The 18,481-nt window shown below is 44.2% G+C and overlaps 1 protein-coding gene and 1 long non-coding RNA gene across 2 annotated transcripts in view; one reads left to right on the top strand and one right to left on the bottom strand.

Annotated features, from left to right (window-relative positions):
- Positions 1-18,481, bottom strand: part of LOC147234271 (uncharacterized) — a 46,712-nt gene that overhangs the window by 17,582 nt on the left and 10,649 nt on the right. Inside the window, exon 6 of the long non-coding RNA XR_015106177.1 lies at positions 17,493-17,609. This is a non-coding gene — a long non-coding RNA (uncharacterized LOC147234271). The remainder of the gene's footprint in view (positions 1-17,492; positions 17,610-18,481) is intronic.
- Positions 1-18,481, top strand: part of gsap (gamma-secretase activating protein) — a 42,060-nt gene that overhangs the window by 15,151 nt on the left and 8,428 nt on the right. Inside the window, exons 21-28 of the mRNA XM_086147133.1 lie at positions 53-175; positions 362-423; positions 3,648-3,679; positions 5,681-5,742; positions 9,384-9,479; positions 15,022-15,092; positions 15,225-15,319; positions 15,901-16,020. Of these exons, the coding sequence (XP_086003259.1) occupies positions 53-175; positions 362-423; positions 3,648-3,679; positions 5,681-5,742; positions 9,384-9,479; positions 15,022-15,092; positions 15,225-15,319; positions 15,901-16,020 (661 nt within the window). The remainder of the gene's footprint in view (positions 1-52; positions 176-361; positions 424-3,647; positions 3,680-5,680; positions 5,743-9,383; positions 9,480-15,021; positions 15,093-15,224; positions 15,320-15,900; positions 16,021-18,481) is intronic.

Below are 18,481 nucleotides of genomic sequence, written 5' to 3'. Positions count from 1 at the left end.
GTGTGTGTGTGTGTGTGTGTGTGTGTGCGCGCGCACACACTCCCGCACACAGGCGAGCACTCTCCAGGGCTTTTGGTCAGAGCTGCAGTGGAACACAGAGAGGACGAAATATCTGGAAACAGTTCCCAACTGCAGATACAGAACTTCATCCATCCAGGGCGCCTGGAATAAACTGGTGGGTTTTTTTTTCATTTTCACCAAGGAAACCATCTCACGGGGGTGAATTATTGCAGATGCCGGCTTCTGGACTTTGCTAATCTATGCGGATGATATTAAACTGTTTGTCTTTTTAATGAGCAATGATGGATTTTTGATAGAAAACACATTCAGAGCCTCACCACGATTGAAATTCTTGTTTCAGTGGTCTGAGAAGAGTCCATCTCCGTCCAGCTACATGAGTCACGTGGAGGAGAACGCCAAAAAGTAGGTCTGCCTCCCTCTGGAGCTAAGTTAGGAAAGGTTCAGCAGACGCAACGTCCGGAGAAGCCAGAGAATGATAGCACGGCTGTGCTACGGAGATTGATCTAATGAGATGCTATAATTTCTGGCCTAAATCAGAGGTTGGATGACGGAGTTGTGAGAGATGATTAACTCTGGCGCCGTGCTCAGGCGGCGTGCGCTAATGAGTAATATTAAAGATGTAAGTGTAATTACGTGTCACGTCCGCTTTGGGGAAGACACTCAATTTATTCACTTTAACACTGACAGGAGGAGACACCTCATCCCAGTCAGTTCTATAGTCCTCCAACAGAGGTCTTCTGGAGATGACATGGTTTCCCCAGGAGTGTACAAAGCTGTAGATAAGAGATATTCAGCTTTAATCAGGAACTCTGCAAAAGACACATCACCTGAAAATTGGCGCCGAGTCCCAAAAAGCAAAGAACATGCCGAGTCAATGGGATGGGATGCAGCGGTCTGTGGACGAGCCCACGGAGCTGACGGCGTCCCCGGGGGAGGAGAAGCAAAGGAGACGACAGCGGAGGCAGAGTAGCTGCCGACTGATAACTTATGAGGGAGGGCTACGAATTTGCAAGTGATGAACTGTGAAGGAGAAGAGAACTTGAGAGATAGTGCAACTCTTGGGACGCCACGCACCCACCCACCGCTCAGGCCTGCTCAGCCTCGCCGGGCCGGCCTCAGCCCAGGAGCTTCTGCAGAAAAAAACGGACATTGTGTCAAGAGTATCAGCTCAGACTGTCGAGAAATATTTAATTGAAATATGAAATTACCATATAACCCAGTTCTTCAGTCATTAACGGACCTCCACCAGCATATGGGACTGTTATACTATCAGTCCCTATATTTTCTGCAGTTAGCAATAACTGTTAAATTTGTAGTCTTTTTCTAATTACTTAGTTTGTAGAATCATTAATTTGTCAAACAATTTGCAAAAAATAAAATAAACCACAAAAAAATAAAATGAATTAAAAAAATGACATCAAAACAGCCTGCTTTTGTCCCAATTGTGATGAAAAAACAAAAAAAATGCACACATACTGCTGCTCTCCTGGAGTTGGTGCGGTGACTAAATGGAACAATTATTTTGGAGGTTAAGACATTTTACATTTTTGAGAATCCCTGCCGAAGCGGAACAGCGACAGAAAAAACAAAAGACACACAATAAACGCTATCAGCCTCCTTGTTTTCTTATCCTCCACTCCCTACCAAAAAATGAAAACTTTTCGGCACATTTCTCACCGAGGCAATCGTCTGAAAGGCCATGGAAACAGAAACAACGACTCCCTTTTGCGAAAATACACACAACTGTGGAAAAACTGTAACCAAAGCCAACGGGTTTCCTCATGTGTCCAAGCAGCAACATGGAGAACACGTTTGGGTTTCACTGCTAACAAGATCTAAGGACTCTGGATGGATGGATGGATGGATGGATGGATGGATGGATGGATGGATGGATGGAGAGGCAGTAATGTTTGAGTATGTCGGCATGGAGTGCACGACTTTTTGAGGTGCAGGAGATGTTGAAGGTGCGGGAGATATTGGAGGTGCAGATGTTGGAGGTGAAGGGGAGATGTTGGAGGTGCAGGAGGTGTTGGAGGTGCAGATAATGTGAGACATGCAGGAGATGTTGGAGGTGCAGGAGATGGAGGGGCAGATGTTGGAGGTGCAGATGGAGGTGCAGATGTTGGAGGTGAAGGGTAGATGGTGGAGATCCAGGAGATGTTGGTGGGGCAGATGTGGCAGGAGTGTGGAGATGTTGAAGGTGCGGTAGATGTTAGAGGTGAAGGACATGTCGGAGGTAAAGAGGATGTTGGAGGTGCCGTAGACATTGGAGTTGTAGATTTTGGAGGTGAAGGGGAGATGTTGGAGATGCAGGAGATGTTGGAAGTGTGGGAGATGGAGGTGCAGATGTTAGAGGTGCAGGAGATGTTAGAGGTGCAGGAGATGTTGGAGGGGCAGATGTGGGAGGTGAAAGGGAGATGTTGGAGGTGAAGGAGATGTTGGAGATGCATATATTGGAGGTGAAGGGGAATGTTGGAGATATAGGAAGTGTTGAAGGTGCAGATAATGTGAGACATGCAGGAGATGTTGTGGATGCAGGAGATGTTGGAGGTGCAGAAGATGTTGTAGGTCCAGGAGATGATGGCATTGCAGATAATGCGAGACGTGCAGGAGATGTTGGAGGCGCGGGAGATGTTATAGGCGAAGGAGATGTTGGCGGTGAAGAGGATGTTGGAGGTGCAGGAGACATTGGATGTGTAGATTTTGGAGGTGAAGGGGAGATGGTGGAGATTCAGGAGATGTTGGAGGGGCAGATGTGGCAGGAGTGTGGAGATGTTGAAGATGCGGGAATGTTAGAGGTGAAGGACATGTTGGAGGTGAAGGCGACATTGGAGGTGCGGATATTGGAGGTGAAGCGGGGGTTGGAGGTGCAGATGGCGGTGGAGATGGAGGAGAAGATGTTGGAGGTGCAGGAGATATTGGAGGTGCAGATGGCGGTGTAGATGGAGATGCAGATGCTGGAGATAAAGGAGATGTTGGAGGTGCAGATAACATGAGAAGTGCAGGAGATGTTGGAGGTGAAGAAGTTGTTGGAGGTGCAGGAGACATTGGAGGTGCAGATATTGGGGGTGAAGAGGAGATGCAGGAGATGTTGAAGGTGAAGGACACGTTGGAGGTGCAGGAGACATTGGAGGTGCAGATATTGGGGGTGAAGAGGAGATGCAGGAGATGTTGAAGGTGAAGGACACGTTGGAGGTGCAGGAGATGTTGGAGGTGCTGATGTAACCATACCAATGAATGACTATGAATCCAAGGCTCCTGAACACAGATGTCTTCCACCGAAGCGCTTCATGTGTCCACACTCACTCTGCACGCGTGGGTGAACACGTGGAGGAAAAAAAAAAAAAAAAAAAACAACTTGGAAAATCTGCTTCTGCCCGACACTCTGCACATCAAGCGCTCCATCTTTTCTCATAATGAGAGTTTCTCTTTCCTCAAGGCCGCCCTCAAACACCTGCTAACAAATGTTTTCTGCTTTTTTTGCTTCCATAGTTTAAAGTGTATTTTTGCTGCTGACTGCGGCAGCCGAGAGCTGCACTACCTGCAGAAAGAGTCAGACTGTTATTCTAATGTTTGCTGGAGGGATTGTTTCTATAAAATGTCTTTCTTCTTCTTTTTTTTTCCAGAGTTCTATCAATGATGGACACCTGGCGTCTCGGTAAGACAACATATGCAGAGCGAATGTGCACGCATACACTAATCATAAAACATGTGCACACACACACCGAGTTTGTCATGAATAACAAAATCCCGTGTGTGTGAGTTCCTCCTGAGATTGCCTTCTTTATGCCCACTTGAGAATTTAAGTGCACAGCACTCATTTATCTTGCAGGGTGAGGTTGAGAAAAGCAGAAGGGAGGATAGATGAAGAAAAACTGGGAGCGAAGGGGAACGGAAGGGGGAGGAATAAGAGTTTAAGAATGGGACAATTATGTAACAGCAGAAGAGATGGGGTGCTTCATTTCACGATGCCCCTCCTCGCTTTCTGTCTGCGGTGCAGCTGTTCTGCGTCGACCACAACAAGGGACCTTCCCTTACCTTGCTCAATCTCGAAAGGTGACTCATACATCCACCGAATTCAAGCCCTCACACACACACACACACACACACACACACACAAACAAACACACACACTCTATTCTGATCCCCTCCCTGGAGATGATACCACTTGTGTAAAGATTTACTCACTGGTTTCATGAAGTGGTTATTTATGACCGTTCCACATCGCGTGCAGCGCATGAGTAATACTCGGCCAAAAGGGAAAATGGACTGATAAGACATTTTAAAAGTGTCGTTTATGAATAAATAGCGGTTATGTTTTCATAATACCAGAGTTTGATTTATTGATATGATGTCACCGGTGGATAAATAAGGAAAGAGGTCTTGTAAACAGGCGTGCCAGCGCGTTTTTTTTTTTTTTTTTGACTTAGCTCGTGATACTTCCAAAGTAATCTTGACATTTACTTTGGAAAGAAATTGAGATTTCACAGAGTTGGTACGCAATACATTCATGCATTATTTACCTGTTTGTTTCTTGAATAAGGTGGAGCTCCATGCATTTTTTCGCACCGACGGATCAGCCAATCACATCTGGCCTCGATTGGCCACAGATCATCAATCGCGTTCACGCCACTCTTGGGTTTCTGGCCTTTCTTAGTGTCCCCTGTAAATCAAGCGCTCCGCCCGGGGGGTTTTTGGGTGTGGTGATACCAACCCAGCGTGAATCCATCATTGTTTTTCCTCCGGGAATAAGCTGTCACGAGCCATATGATAGGAATATCGAAGGCAGTGTGACGGAGACTGAATTCCAGTCCGAGATGGACTTCCGAAGCTATGAAAAAACAGTTATTTTTCATTGTGCGTTGATCAATTATCTCAAAATGAAATGCCAAGTGGTTAATTCAGTCAAAGCCACCAAAACATATTAATAGTATTTGGATTCCTTGCATGGTGCAGGGATGTGGTATCTCTCCAGGGTTCGGGACTTAAAGGATCAGTATTCAAGGCCGCACCCAAACTAATTCAGCACTATTTCGCTAATGAGTCTTCTTTCGATTTGCGAGGAACACGGTTGTCCATCAGTGGCCGCAGGTGCTGTCGGCGCGAGCAAAGGTGCACGTGAAACCACGAGCTCCTTCTCCGGTTCTGAAGCGAGAACATCGTGTTTCGAACACGACGCAAGAAAAAAAAACAAAAAAACGCTGATGAGTCCGAACAGAAGGCGCGTCGGTCAATATTTGCAACCTGACTCCAGAGGTTTTAGCAGAGACCGCCTGTGTTCAGTGATGCGATTTGAAATACATCTGAGGAGAAATGCCGGAGCGCGGTCCACTCTCTGCGACAGACATGAAACAACTGTGCACGTATGAGCACGCACACACACTCACACACACACTGCAGATCCCGGCCTCGTAACCCTGGAGCGTTGTTATGTATTTTTCAAAGAAACAACACGTCCCAAAAGAATGTCTGAGGTTCTTTTTTCTTCTAATGAAAGTCATAAAATAAGTCAGAGTCGGGGCGTCTCGCACTCCGACTGAAGGCCTTGCTAATGATGTTGCCGTGGCGATACACCAGGGGCCACCTGGAGCGATCGTCCCGTTGTAGATGTCACCGAGGAAAGTCCATCTCGCGCTCACCAACGCCTGGTCTCTTCCAGATAAGAAGCTGGTGCCGCTTTTCCAAGAAGACGACCTCCAACAGAGGGTGCTGATCGGCCTGGTGAGGAGGACGCTCGCACCGCGTGATACACACCTCACACACCTCGCAACTTGGCTGGATCAGTCGTCTTTCAGTATCAGAATCATAAAAAGTGTATTTGTCCATAAGGGGCAATTGGAGGGTACATGGGGTAACAGCATCAAACTGTGAACATCAAAGAATAAAATGAAAAGTAAAATAAATAAGATACATAAATGAAAAAAAATAAAAATTGTATACATATATATGTATATGTATATATATATATATATATACACTTATATACATGTGTAAAATAAATAATCATATAATAAAATTAAAAATATATATGTATATCTATATATATACAAACACACACACATATATATATACATATACATAAATACATAATACATATACATATTATGTATATGTTTGTATATATGCACATATTATGTATATATATATATATGTATACAGGACTGTCTCAGAAAATTCGAATATTGTGATAAAGTTCTTTATCTTCTGTAATGCAATTACAAAAACAAAAATGTCAGACATTCTGGATTCATTACAAATCAACTGAAATATTGCCAGCCTTTTATTATTTTAATATTGCTGATTATGGCTTACATCTTAAGAAAACTCAAAAATCCTATCTCAAAATATTAGACTATCATGAAAAAGTAATACTTTTTTTTTATTGTATTACAGAAGATAAAGAACGTCATAACAATATTTTAATTTTCCTGTATATATATATATATATTCATGTATATATATACATGTGTGTGTGTATATATATTTATATACACATATATATATACTCATTTTTTATTTTTTTCTATTTATAATGATATAAATATATAATGAGTAGCATACACTGGTGAGGCGATGAGGGGTTTGCAGGGTTGCTGAGAAGTGAGGAGTTGGACAGCTCTGGAGTTATTCATGCAAGATACTGAACATATTCAACTATCGGAGTTGGAACCTCACAGTTACTTATTGACAAGCACAGTAGAACTTCAGTTTATGAACGCCCCTAATCCCAAATAAATCGGCCTGTGAATATAGTTTCTGATCAAATTTCGACTCAACCTGCAAACAAGAGGCGTTGAAGCGTTGTTGTGTTGTAGCTTAGCAGCAGTCATATGTGGTACTCCGTGTTGTTTACATCGTCCATCGTCGTGTTCTCCTGTTATAACACTTTTTTGGGCTTTTTTCAGTAAGCTAGCTTAGCTTAATGGCTCCAACAAAAGTTAGGAGTGCGAGCGCTAGGGGTGTTAAGAAGAAGTTGAGAATTACAGTCGATCCGAAGAAGGACATTAGCTTAACGTTAGATCGGTGTTGGTGTTACAGATCTCGCCAATCAGAAGAACATGGCAGAGTCAATCATCTGTACGATCCTGAAGAACAAAAATGCGCTAAAGACGGTTGATGTGGCTAAAGGGGCGACGGACGTTCACAAAGCAAAGAGCTCAGAGCTTTACTTTTGCTAATTTAGCAAAGGAAACGTGCTGGCAAGAAGAGAAAGAAACCAGAAACAGCGATAAATAAGGCTGTCTTTGATTCCTTTTTATATTTTTTCCACAAAAATTCACAAATAAACCCATAAAAGATTGCAGTATGTTTTTTGGGGCTGAACTGGATCAATGGGATTTACATTGACTTTAATGGGAACAATTGATTAAGTTTGCAAACATTTCAGTTTCACAAAAGGACTCAAAGAAAAGATTAAATTCTTAAGCCGAGGTTCTACTGTGAGCGCTTCGGTAAATCTGTGACCCGTTTAAAGATGCAGGTCTAAGCCACCAAGGTGACGTCAAGGTCACGCGTACCCAAAACCGTGTTCTTCACGATTGAGTCACGTGTTACTTTTTCCCTCTTCGGTCATTTGTATTCATTTATTTGGGGTGAGTCAGAAACAGACAGAGGAGAGAACACACTCCGGCCAAAGATCGCTCTTGGCGTCAAATTAAACTTATTCGCGGCTCAGTTGCACGACTCCATAGCTGGCTCTGGTTATCACCGGGACCGGGAATCGCTAACGATACGCGATGTTCTGCTCAAAAAGCGGGTCGACGAAGCCGGTTCTGTCGACATTTTACCAGGCGGGATCCTATTGGATTGTTGCCTTTGGCAAAACGCACGACCCGTCTGTTTGTGCATTCGCGCTAAGTCTAAGCTTTCGGCTCAAAAAACAAAAAAAAACTGGAAAGTAAAAGAAACCCTCCAAGACGAAGCTAGCACACTCTCTCACTCTCTCTCACACACACACACACACACACATGATAACACTGACATTATGTTCTTACTACAAGACACCCTGGGCTGTATCGTGTCACATTGAAGGAAATTAAACGCTTTTCCTTTTTTTTCTTTTTCTGGGGAAGAACCCTAGATTTCCTCAGAAATTGAAATCTATCAACACTTTGCAAATTCCCCCACCCCCGCCGGGGCCATTCTCCAGTCGCCGGAGCCAAATTGTCTGTGTTGGAAGGGGATATCTGGGGGCCGAATCCCGACATCACGAGTTTAAACAGCGATTGCGACACGTCGATGGGAATCGTCCGGAATCTGCCCGGTGATTTAATGGTTTGAGTTTTTTACGACGACGCCATATATGACCCGTTTCGCTCGTTTTCTAGGAAAATACAGACAAGTCACCGAGCCCGTTTTTTTTTGGATCTCGCGTGTGAAAAACCTGTAAAAATCGGCAAACTCTGCTGAAGTATGATTTTTTTTTTTTTTTTTCTCTTTCGAAAAGAGCTCAAATGTCCAAATGGCACAACAGGTGCGCGAGGAACATTCAGCAAAAACTGATCTGATCTTGGCTGAATAACAGCGTTTGGGGAGGCGGGGGTATCGCTTTTCCCTCCCGTGGCGGGGAAGGCGGGGAGTTGCAGAACGAAGAGAAAGTGAGCGGAAAGTCAAACTTTTAATTTATTGTTGGAAGCGTGCTGGAATGCTTTTAAATTCCTAGATTATCCACCAGTTAAGGGGTTGATATATACGCTGCAGCCGGCCAGAGATCCATTGTAAAACGCTGACAGCCAATTATTTCCCACAGTCATCTTTTAAGGTGAGGCTCCTGTTACGCCTCAGATGTGTCGACACTTCAAAAAAAAAAAAAAAAAAAAAAAAGAAAGGGGGGGGGCATGTTTAAGGAGCCTGTCTGCGTCTTTTCTTTTTTTTTTTTTTTTTTTTTTTTTCAAAAACGGTACGCTTTTTGATGGACAATTTCCCATCCGGCAGCTTTCCCCCGTGCTCAGCAGAGTTTTTTAAAGCGCAGAGAGCCTGGGTTTAATGGACTTGGGGTGAGATGCTAGAAATCTCTAAGCTATTCTTAGAACGACCCGGTCCCGCTGTCGTTCTTCTCCTCCATCCCCTCCATCAGCGCTTCCCCTCTTTCTTTCATCCCTCTCCTGTTTCCGGAATCATCCCTTTCCCGCCGTCGCTTCTCCCCCGCTGAAGGACATCGGGTCGTCAAGACGAGTCCAGATCGTCTCCTCCTCCTTCTCCTCCTCCTCCTTTCTTCTCTCGGACAATGTGACGGCGGAGGGGGTGAACTCGGTTTGACCCCGCTCCGGGCGAAAACGGCGAAAAACACAAATTGCCAGCGGAGGTAAATAGACCGCCGTGCTTTTCCGCTCATATAATGAGCGCGACTCTTGTTCTTGCAGACCGTTGACAAGCTGCGAGAACATCTCAACAGACACCTGCCTCGGATGGGGAGGAAAAAGATCGAAGCCCTGGTCGTCGCCTACGTGGCCAAGTTGGTTAGTATCCTGCGGGTCCAGGAGAAGCGGAAACACACTTCCTCTCGGCACACAGTACTTATTTGATATTTGCTCTTGCTCCTTCCGTGTGAAGGTTAAGTGATGCTCGGAGCGAGGATCGCCGCGGCGAGGTTCCCCACTTTAATTAAACAGCAGATAGAGTTCACAGATGGATGTGTGCTATTCAGTTCAGAGGGCTCGCTGGAAGCCAAACAGCACCTCGCAGGTTTAGACGCCTCTCGTCAAACACAATTTTTCTCCTTCTCCGCTTTGATTCACGCTCCGCTAGACTTCTCCTCTCTTACTAAACGCTACCGACTGTCCGGCTGAGGAAACAGATGAGCCGACAAAAACGTCCAAAGGCTGAAATGAGTCACCTTCAGTGACCGCCGACGCCTCGGGCTTCGCCTCTCGGGCGGCGTCTCCTGCTGCGGTGCGAGCGAGAAAGTGCTTTAAAGTTTGAGTTCACCCATTTTAAAAGGTGAAGCGTTAGCTGCAGTTGCTATTTTTAGCATCGATTGTAGCATTCGTAGCTTGGAAATGCAGGAGCTAAAAACACCCGTGTTAAACATTGTGGTCTGAACCGCAGGCCTGAAACACAGCGGCAAAATAACGACCAAAAACTGCTTACGATGGAGTGAATTATTCATCCATTCATTCATTAAGATAAGATAAGATATACTTTATTGATCCCCATAGAGGATTCTTTTGTCCCAGCAGCGCATCAATGACAATATCAATAAATATGAGTATAAATAAAAATAAAAGCAAACACAAACAACGCTAAGAACAGAAAAAAAACAAAAAATACTTTTTCATGATATAATATTCTGAGATAGGATTTTTGAGTTTTCTTAAGATGTAAGCCATAATCAGCAATATTAAAATAATAAAAGGCTTGCAATATTTCAGTTGATTTGTAATGAATCCGGAATGTAAGCCATTTTTGTTTTTTACAGAAGATAAAGAATTTTATCACAATATTCTAATTTTCTGAGACGGTCCCGTAAGTCTATATTACACATGGTGAACCCTGCTTAACGGCATAGATAATCAATAAATTCCTATTTGCATCCTGCTTAGATTGTCATTGTTCTTGTCGCTGTTTATGTTCCTATCCTTGTTGTTTTTTATCTATTTTTCACCTTTACGTTTTTTTTCCCCCCATTCTGTCGTCCATTCTTAACCTTGATGTTGTTGTTGTTGTCTATTCATTTGTGGATGTCTTTACTATCTTCTAATTGTCTCTCTATGTATATTTATATTCATATTTATTGACACAATAACTGTTACGCTGCTGTGGCAAAAGAATTTCCCTGATGGGGATCAATAAAGTTTATCTTCTCTCTTATCCGATCTTAATTGAATGACAGCAGTAATGCCACATTTAGTCTGACATTGTTCAGAAAAAGTGCGAGAGATGGTTTGAAGCTCTGAAAAATGTGTTTAATCGGCGTGTTTTAAAAAGGTAGATTTGGTTCACTGAGCTTTTTTTTTAAACTAGTCCTACTTTTTTGCCGTTCTTCTCGGTGAACGCCCCGCCGGGACCACATTTTTAGAGACCAAACCAGCCCGCTGAGGCTCGGTGTTCTGTAAAGTCAGTCTCTTTGTATTCCAGGGAGATAAATCCCTTCACAGCGAAGGGCTGCTGAAAGCAGACGGACCAAATATATCAACACAACGGTAATAAATCAGACCAAGGGTAAAGCTCGGACAGAATGCAGGATGTACCGCGTTAGGGGACTTTATGGAATTGTAAACAGAGTTTTTATGGAATTGACCTCCGCCAAGGCTAAAAAATCAACCTTAATTTATTTCAACCAGACTGAAAATGGATTCACCAAACTGCATTAATCCGAACCGATAAAAACAAAACATTTTTTATCCTAAATGGAACGGCCACGAAATTTATTGAGGTTTTTTTTTTTTCTCGGACGATTTCAGATCCCCCTAACCCCCCCCCCCCCCCCCCCCCGCACCGTAAAACTCAGCCCAAGTGGACCGAGAGACAATAGAACAACAACAAACAAACGGCATCCATCACGTAAAAACATCTTCCGAGAAAGCGGTAACAAAGCGATCCTTCCCGATCGCCATTGATTCCGACGGGCTGCTGCCCTGGAATTTTCACCGACGGTTAAATTTCCCACACAAATAAGAGATTTGTGAACGCAACGCTGACGTGTAGCGACCCCGCAAATCACTGTTTTTCTTCCTCTGCGCCGGTGACTTTTCGGCCGAGCATTAACTACAAAACAAAAACAAAAAAAAAAAGTCGCGTGCAAAGTTAGAACTAACATTAGCCTGCTGGATGATCTCCAGGCGTGTGGTTTGCGAACCCGTGGGTTTGCCAGAGAGTCCCATTGGAAGTCTGTGGTAAACACAGAAAAAATATATAATTGGTCAAATGGACAATTCTGCGAGCGGACATTTGCTTAATTGACCTTCCTGGATTCAGCTCGCTTTCTCCTCCCCGGACAGCACGAGCCAAACAAGCAGGGAAACCCACAATTAGCGAAGGTTGAAACATAGAAATAGGGATTCCGGGGTAAATGACTGCAATCTAACCTTCGCCATCTCAATCTGACTTTATCTCCTGGACGTCTACCGTGGATATCTTCATCTCTGCGTCCCGTCTTCTCCTCGGTGTTTCCGAAGCAGACAACATGGCTGCTCTCACCTCCGTCTTCTACATCTTTCCTTTCCTTTCCTTTCTGTCTGACGCCTGATCACGCTGTTCTCCGCACGTTCTAACCTGTTTGTCGAGTGAGAATAAGATTGGGAAAAACAAAACAAAGGCAGGAAAGTGGGAGGAACAGTTTTGTTTTCAGTATACTGATTGGAAATCGTATTTCCAGCATAGAACCACAGCATGTTGGAGTTTTGTTTTTTTTTTTTTTTTTTTTTTTTACAGCTTCGAATTGAACTCCTCTTGTGTTGCGTGAGCCGCCGGATCAGGAAAAACCAAACAACGCTGACGAGCGAAAACACCCTCAGACTGACTTTCGAGCTCAGCCTGCGACTTCAAACTCCTGAGAAAAAAAGATGGGTTTGATGGAAAAAAAAAAAAAAAAAAAAAAAAAGGGAATTTATTTTAGCGCTACCCTGCAGCAGCCATGTTTATTAACCTCGGCGAGGAAGCGACTCAACCTGCGGAGACGGGCGTATGAAAAAACACGGTTGGGCAAAGACCCCGAAGAAACGGCGTTCGTGCCTTCGGCGCCTCTGCCTCTTCGGACCGACCGACCGACGGGGTGAAATACTTTTACATCGCGCTGACTCATGCATTAAAAATTCAGGACGGTCGTGTCACGGAGATCCTCGCTCCCGCTCCACAAATAAAGAGCATTTCCCCTTCTTGTCGTCGCTTATTGAGACTAATGGCCGCGCTGACACAAGAGAGACGTCGGGGTGAAATAGATTACGGTTCCTAAGAGCCAGGGAACCTCTGCTATGATAGATTGCAACTCCACAGTACATTATTGTCATAGTTATGTATTTCCCGTCCCTTGTCGCTATAGACAACGGAGACACCTTCTTTTTATAGCGTCGGCTGCAAAGAACAACCGGAAAACTGCCCCGAGTTCATCGCTAAAAACCAAGAAATCACATTAAAAAGTCATGAAGTAAAGTGAAGCGGGCACGCATAAATTAAGGGATCCACCTGATAAGTTCACCCACGCCCAAGGTTATTTCACCTGTCTCTCGGCGGGGGGCCGCCGCCCGAACCGCTCGCTCGACTTTACTACATTCTGGCGCGTCGGCTCATCGGGGGATTTTACATCTCAATTAAAAAGACACGGAGGTTTCAGTCTGCGAGGCTTCGGGTTCACGTCGGGCCTTTTTCCAGATGAAAAACATCCTTCATACATATTTTAACTCTGATCACTGAAGGCCTGGGTTTCATCGGGAACAGGCGCGGCAGATGTTCGCTGGATGTAGACTATTTATTTTTCTCTTTGTTAAGGAATAAATATGTAATTTGAAGGAATTCTTTGAGCATTTTATTAACACCGCAAAAAACCAGGAAATTGGAAAAAGAGTCTCCGCTCTAGGTTTTGGATATAATTTGGGGATTTTAGAACATCGGGGGTTGTATTTACAGAATAGCAAATGTGAGGAAAAAAATAAAAGAATAATTTCTTTTTAGAAAAAGGTGCACTGTTTACGGCTTCCATGGTCGGATTTCGACCGGAGGACTTTCTGTTTGGAGTCTCCGTGCTCTCCCCGTGTCAGCACGGGTTCACTACAGGTTCTCCGGTGTCCTCCAAAGTGCAAATACATGCAAGAGGTTCACCGGAGGTCCGACATTGCCCAGATGTGGGAACGAGAGGGTGAACGTTTGTACGTTCCCGGTTGCGTCCCTGTGACGGACCGGTCGCCCAATGCAGGCGGGGATGGGCTCCAGCACAATGTAGATAATGAACAAATTAAAAAGTAAGCAAAGAGCACATACGCATTGCAGAAAACTGTCTGCGTGATAAATGGATCCAGTCATATCGAAAGGAAAAGTCCTTTTCTGTTAAAACCTGCCCAGAAGTCTCACAAAAGAGGTATGAGGTTTATGAGATCGTATCACCGCATAGAGTCATAAAGCAAAGTCTGAATGCTGCAAACAACATGTCCACATTCCAGCTCTTTGTCTGTAATCAAGCTTATTCAGAAAGATGTTCACCAGAATACGTCTCTTTTCTGCTACATTTCCTTTCTATTTTGTGCAATCATGCTCCGGCGGCATTGAAGCGCGTCCTCTCGGAGACGTACTTCTATTGGTGCAAAACAACGCTGCAAATACCGGTAGAAAGTACATTTACGACTGTTTATTCCGACCCCCGACCTTTAACGCGGCCGCAGAAGTTCGAAGATGACGTTAAACCGGGTGCGTTCTTTACGGTCTCGCGATGATCGGGTTGTTATCGGCGCTTTGCGGTTTGCAGGCGGACAAACTGACGCTACATCCATCTCGAAACCCCCTCTGTTTTCAGCAACGCTGTTATGCAAGAGATATTAATTGAAATTCCTATTGAGGTCAGGGAATTATTTTTACTTTGACGTTTAGAAGGATAGTCTTCCTGTTATTGCACAGGAGGTGGGAGGGTGGCTTGATATGTGTGTGTGTGTGTGTGTGTGTGTGTGTGTTTAGACGGGTCATGCACAGCGGAGTGATATCGGATAATGACAGATGTATGGTGGAATTAAGTGAGTCGGAATGTGTGTGTGAACGTGCAAGAATTTGCGTGCATGTTTTACCAGTGCGTCACACATGTTCACTGGAAACGGGAATGGGATGTATACAAGCAGAAAAAGGGGAAGTGAGGAAACAGAACACGGAACAAAGAGTGAACCTGCTAGAAAGCAAAAGCTGCGGCGGGAAAACAGCGAGTTAGAAGCCAGCTGGGTTTTTTGCGAAATCCCCGGCCTTTTGCTTTGAGCTGCAGGTCAAAGAAAATATTTCATTTGAATCTAATCGTGCATCCCTGTTTTTTTTTCTAAAGCAAATTGCTGTGTGTGTTTGTGTGTGTGTGTGTGTGTGTGTGTTTAGCTGGAGCTCCTCAGACACATGCTGGAGTCGGTCTGGCTGAAACACAAACTGGGCCCGCGCGCCCTGAGCCTGTGAGTAGCCCTTCCTTCGTCTGCTTCGATTGTTTCCAAGAAATGTAAGATAATGTACAAAGCACTGACAGAATGTGTGTGTCCATCAATGTGTGTGCTGATGAAACGTTCCTGCTGCCGTGTGTGTTAAAGGAAGCAACGGGGGAGTTGGTCAGAGTGGTCCGTGTTTCACTTCATGTGTCGGATCCTGGAAGCCACGAGGGGTCTGTGCCTGCCTCTCCCACCCGGTATAACCCCAACACACACACACACACACACACACACAGACCAACCAAAAATATGTTTAAACATTAGCATAAAGCAGACACGGTTGAGGCAGCGTGGGAATACATTTTCAGTCATTTGAATTTGTTTTTTCAAATGTTTGTGCCGCAAAAAGCCTCAGTGAGACAGCCCACAGATGCACCCGCCAAATCCATCAGCTGTTTTCTAGCAAATGTTTGAATCCTAAACGGTTTTGAAAAAAAAAAAAAAAAAATCATGGAGTAAAAGCCCTGAAGCATGGCATTATAGCATTCACACCAGGGACCGGGGGGAGTTTATTTGAATTGCATTGTTGTATTAATTCATAATTTGTCAGAAACAACATAAATGTCAGGAGTCACTAAAACCAATCAAAAACACCTAAAAAGTAAGTGCATCTTAAATGCATGTAAACAAAAGTGTACCTGTACACCTTATTTTAATGGTACCTCCCATACCCACATGCAGAAAAAGATGTCTTTCGCTATATAGCATTTCTGTCTGTATATTAAGGTTTATTTCATATATTTTGATAACTTACGTTCTTTTCACTCTCGCCCCCCAGGCTTTCATACCCTTTTGGCAGTCCTGGCTGTGCGCTGCCTCCCACATCATACCTTCCTGCAGTACATCGACCAGGGTTTCCTGCAGCTCACCGAAACATTCGTTTCCCGGCTCGTGACAGGTGCAAACGCACACACGCACACACACATTCTGTTGAAACGGCTAACGATATAAATATGAAAATAAATAAAATTAAAATGTAAATGAAATGTAATTATATTTTCATGATTACAGCTGCATGCAGAGAGTAGAAGTGGACAGCATGAAACTGATTTCTATCTAATATCATTTAGAATTTTTCACATTTGTAAAATGTACCACCGACTGCTTCGTACAATGAAACGGGAGGCCTCCGCCTAAACACACACACACACACACACACACACACAGGACAATAAGCATCACATGTAATGAAATACCAGCAGGAAGTCAAAAAGCAATAAAAATGAAGGTAGGCTGGCAAAATGTGGAACAACATTTCAAGAAAAAAAGGATCCAAATGACTAAAAAAAAGAAAAGGCAGACAGGAGTTGTGAAGGCGCCTCACCGTGAGGTTTTTTTGGATAGAAATGTTCAAATTAAGATGCACCGGTGGGGGTGGAGGGTCATATCACAAACATTATTCAAGGAAACTCATTTTCAGCATAAATGTGAAAGCGGGGAGTGTAAGCAGTGAAAAACAAACACGATGTTGAAATAGCAAATGAGTCCCAGTTGCACAGTCGGTGCACTATTTATATACAAACAGTCACATGTTTTTAAAACATTTTAAAATGAAATGTTGCGTTGATGGTGGTTCAACCCCCCTGGAAACAACTCCCCCTGTTGAAATTTCCGCGTCTAATCGAAAAACTATTTCAGAAGTGCTCGGCACAAGACGTGTCGCGCTTCGCCGAGGCTACTCTTCGTTTCCGAGCTCCAAAAGTCTCAGGTTTTCACGTCACCATCTGGAATAGCGGCTCCGCTATCGGCAGTTAAGATGTCAGAAATGGCGGCGCCGGGCTAGCTCGGGATTTTCAGCGCACCGCGCCACGTTTCGCTCCTCGACAGAAAAAGAGCCGTCAGGCAATACGGGAGAGGCGGAGTGGAAACGAAAAAAAAAAAAAGGACGATGGGGAACATCGAAAAGGGCAGGGGTTGAAACGGACAAAGACTTTCAGCCGCAGCACGTCTGGAATTGAGTCTGAGCAAAAACCGGACTGTTTTGAGAGAGGAAAGGGTTTTAAAATATGAAAACGGTGCAGGGGGTAATCACAGGAGAGGTCACTGAAGGCCAGAGAGAGACTCCTTCTCTCGCCGATCTCTGTCCTGTGACACCGGAAGCCGCAGGAATACAAAAGAGGCAGCGAGAGACATCGGATAAAAGGAAAAACACAGCAGAAACGTCAGCGAGGAGCAGAGCGGGAAAGACGTAGCTTCGGCTAATCTCAGCCGTTTCCCCTTTAAAGCGTTCGTGTCTGTTTGACCCCTTTTTTCGGCGGCGCGAAGAAGGTGTAGAAGTCAAGTCGAGAACTTTCAGGAAAAGCTCCGAAACCGTTTCTAGCAGCGTTTCGATCCTCTGATCGTGGCAGAAACGGCGGCTGTTCCGCTCACCTTCGCCCTTCGCCTCCGCCTGGAAAAACAGGCGACCGCTTCGAGCATCCAATGGGTGAGAAGACGTCGTCGCTTAGGAGTCCACCCAACGCTCTTCTACACGTGGGGTTGAAGAATCTGATAAATGAAGCAGAGAGAAATGGGATTAAAGAGAAGCCTCACATCTGCCGGTTAGAAAAACACGTTTTCATGAAATCGATACAGGCTCCGGTAGCAGCCGAAAGTATGAAAATCCCTCGACGCAACGCAAACCAGCTACATTTCCCATGCAGGAGGGAGCAGAGCTGGGGAAGTGTCAAACTTCCTGCACATTTTTAGGCCGTATCTACAAAGTTTTTATTAAAATCCTTGCTGAAATTAGTGTGATTTTAATTTTGAAGTTTGCAGTAGAAACAAAAATGCTCAATGCATTACTTCTCCTGTTCTGGATGTAGTTTCATGCGTCACCGCTTTAATATTTATATTGAAATGGAAGAAAAGAAAAAAAAAAGAATTTAAATTGTTCACGTTGGATGATGTATATTATTTTATTACCCGGCAAAATCAAACTAGCAATGATAAGTGAAATAGTTCCACGTTGGTATAAAAATGAGAATTAAAATCCAAGTTGAACTATGTCAATATGCAATGTTAACACCCGGCATCCTTTTTTCTGTCCTTCTCTTTAGTATATATTCCAGAAAATAACGCATGAATACAAAAAGAGCACCATCACTTCCATCCTGAATCGGATGTTCCCGCATCTAGTTTGTATCTTCCGCAGTAAATATGATCGCCATGGGAATCTGTCGCAATATTAAACATCGTCACGCTTGTGGAGATTCGGTTATCACTCATTCATCCATTCGTTATTAATAAACGCCGCTTCTCCTGCGGTTAGGGCTGCAGGCCGGTCGCATGTAGAAACGTACAACCGTTCACCCTCTAAATCACACAATTCAGGCTCTCCGGAAAACCCGATCCTTAACGTGGGGTTTGAAAAGGGGCTG

The sequence above is a fragment of the Fistularia commersonii genome, chromosome 5 (assembly GCF_037954325.1).
Source record: "Fistularia commersonii isolate RoL2024-O1a breed Wild chromosome 5, RoL_Fcom_v1.0, whole genome shotgun sequence".
In the NCBI taxonomy this organism is placed as follows: Eukaryota; Metazoa; Chordata; class Actinopteri; order Syngnathiformes; family Fistulariidae; genus Fistularia; species Fistularia commersonii.
Note: the sequence above shows the minus strand (reverse complement) of the source record. Positions and strands in the feature narration are given on the sequence as shown.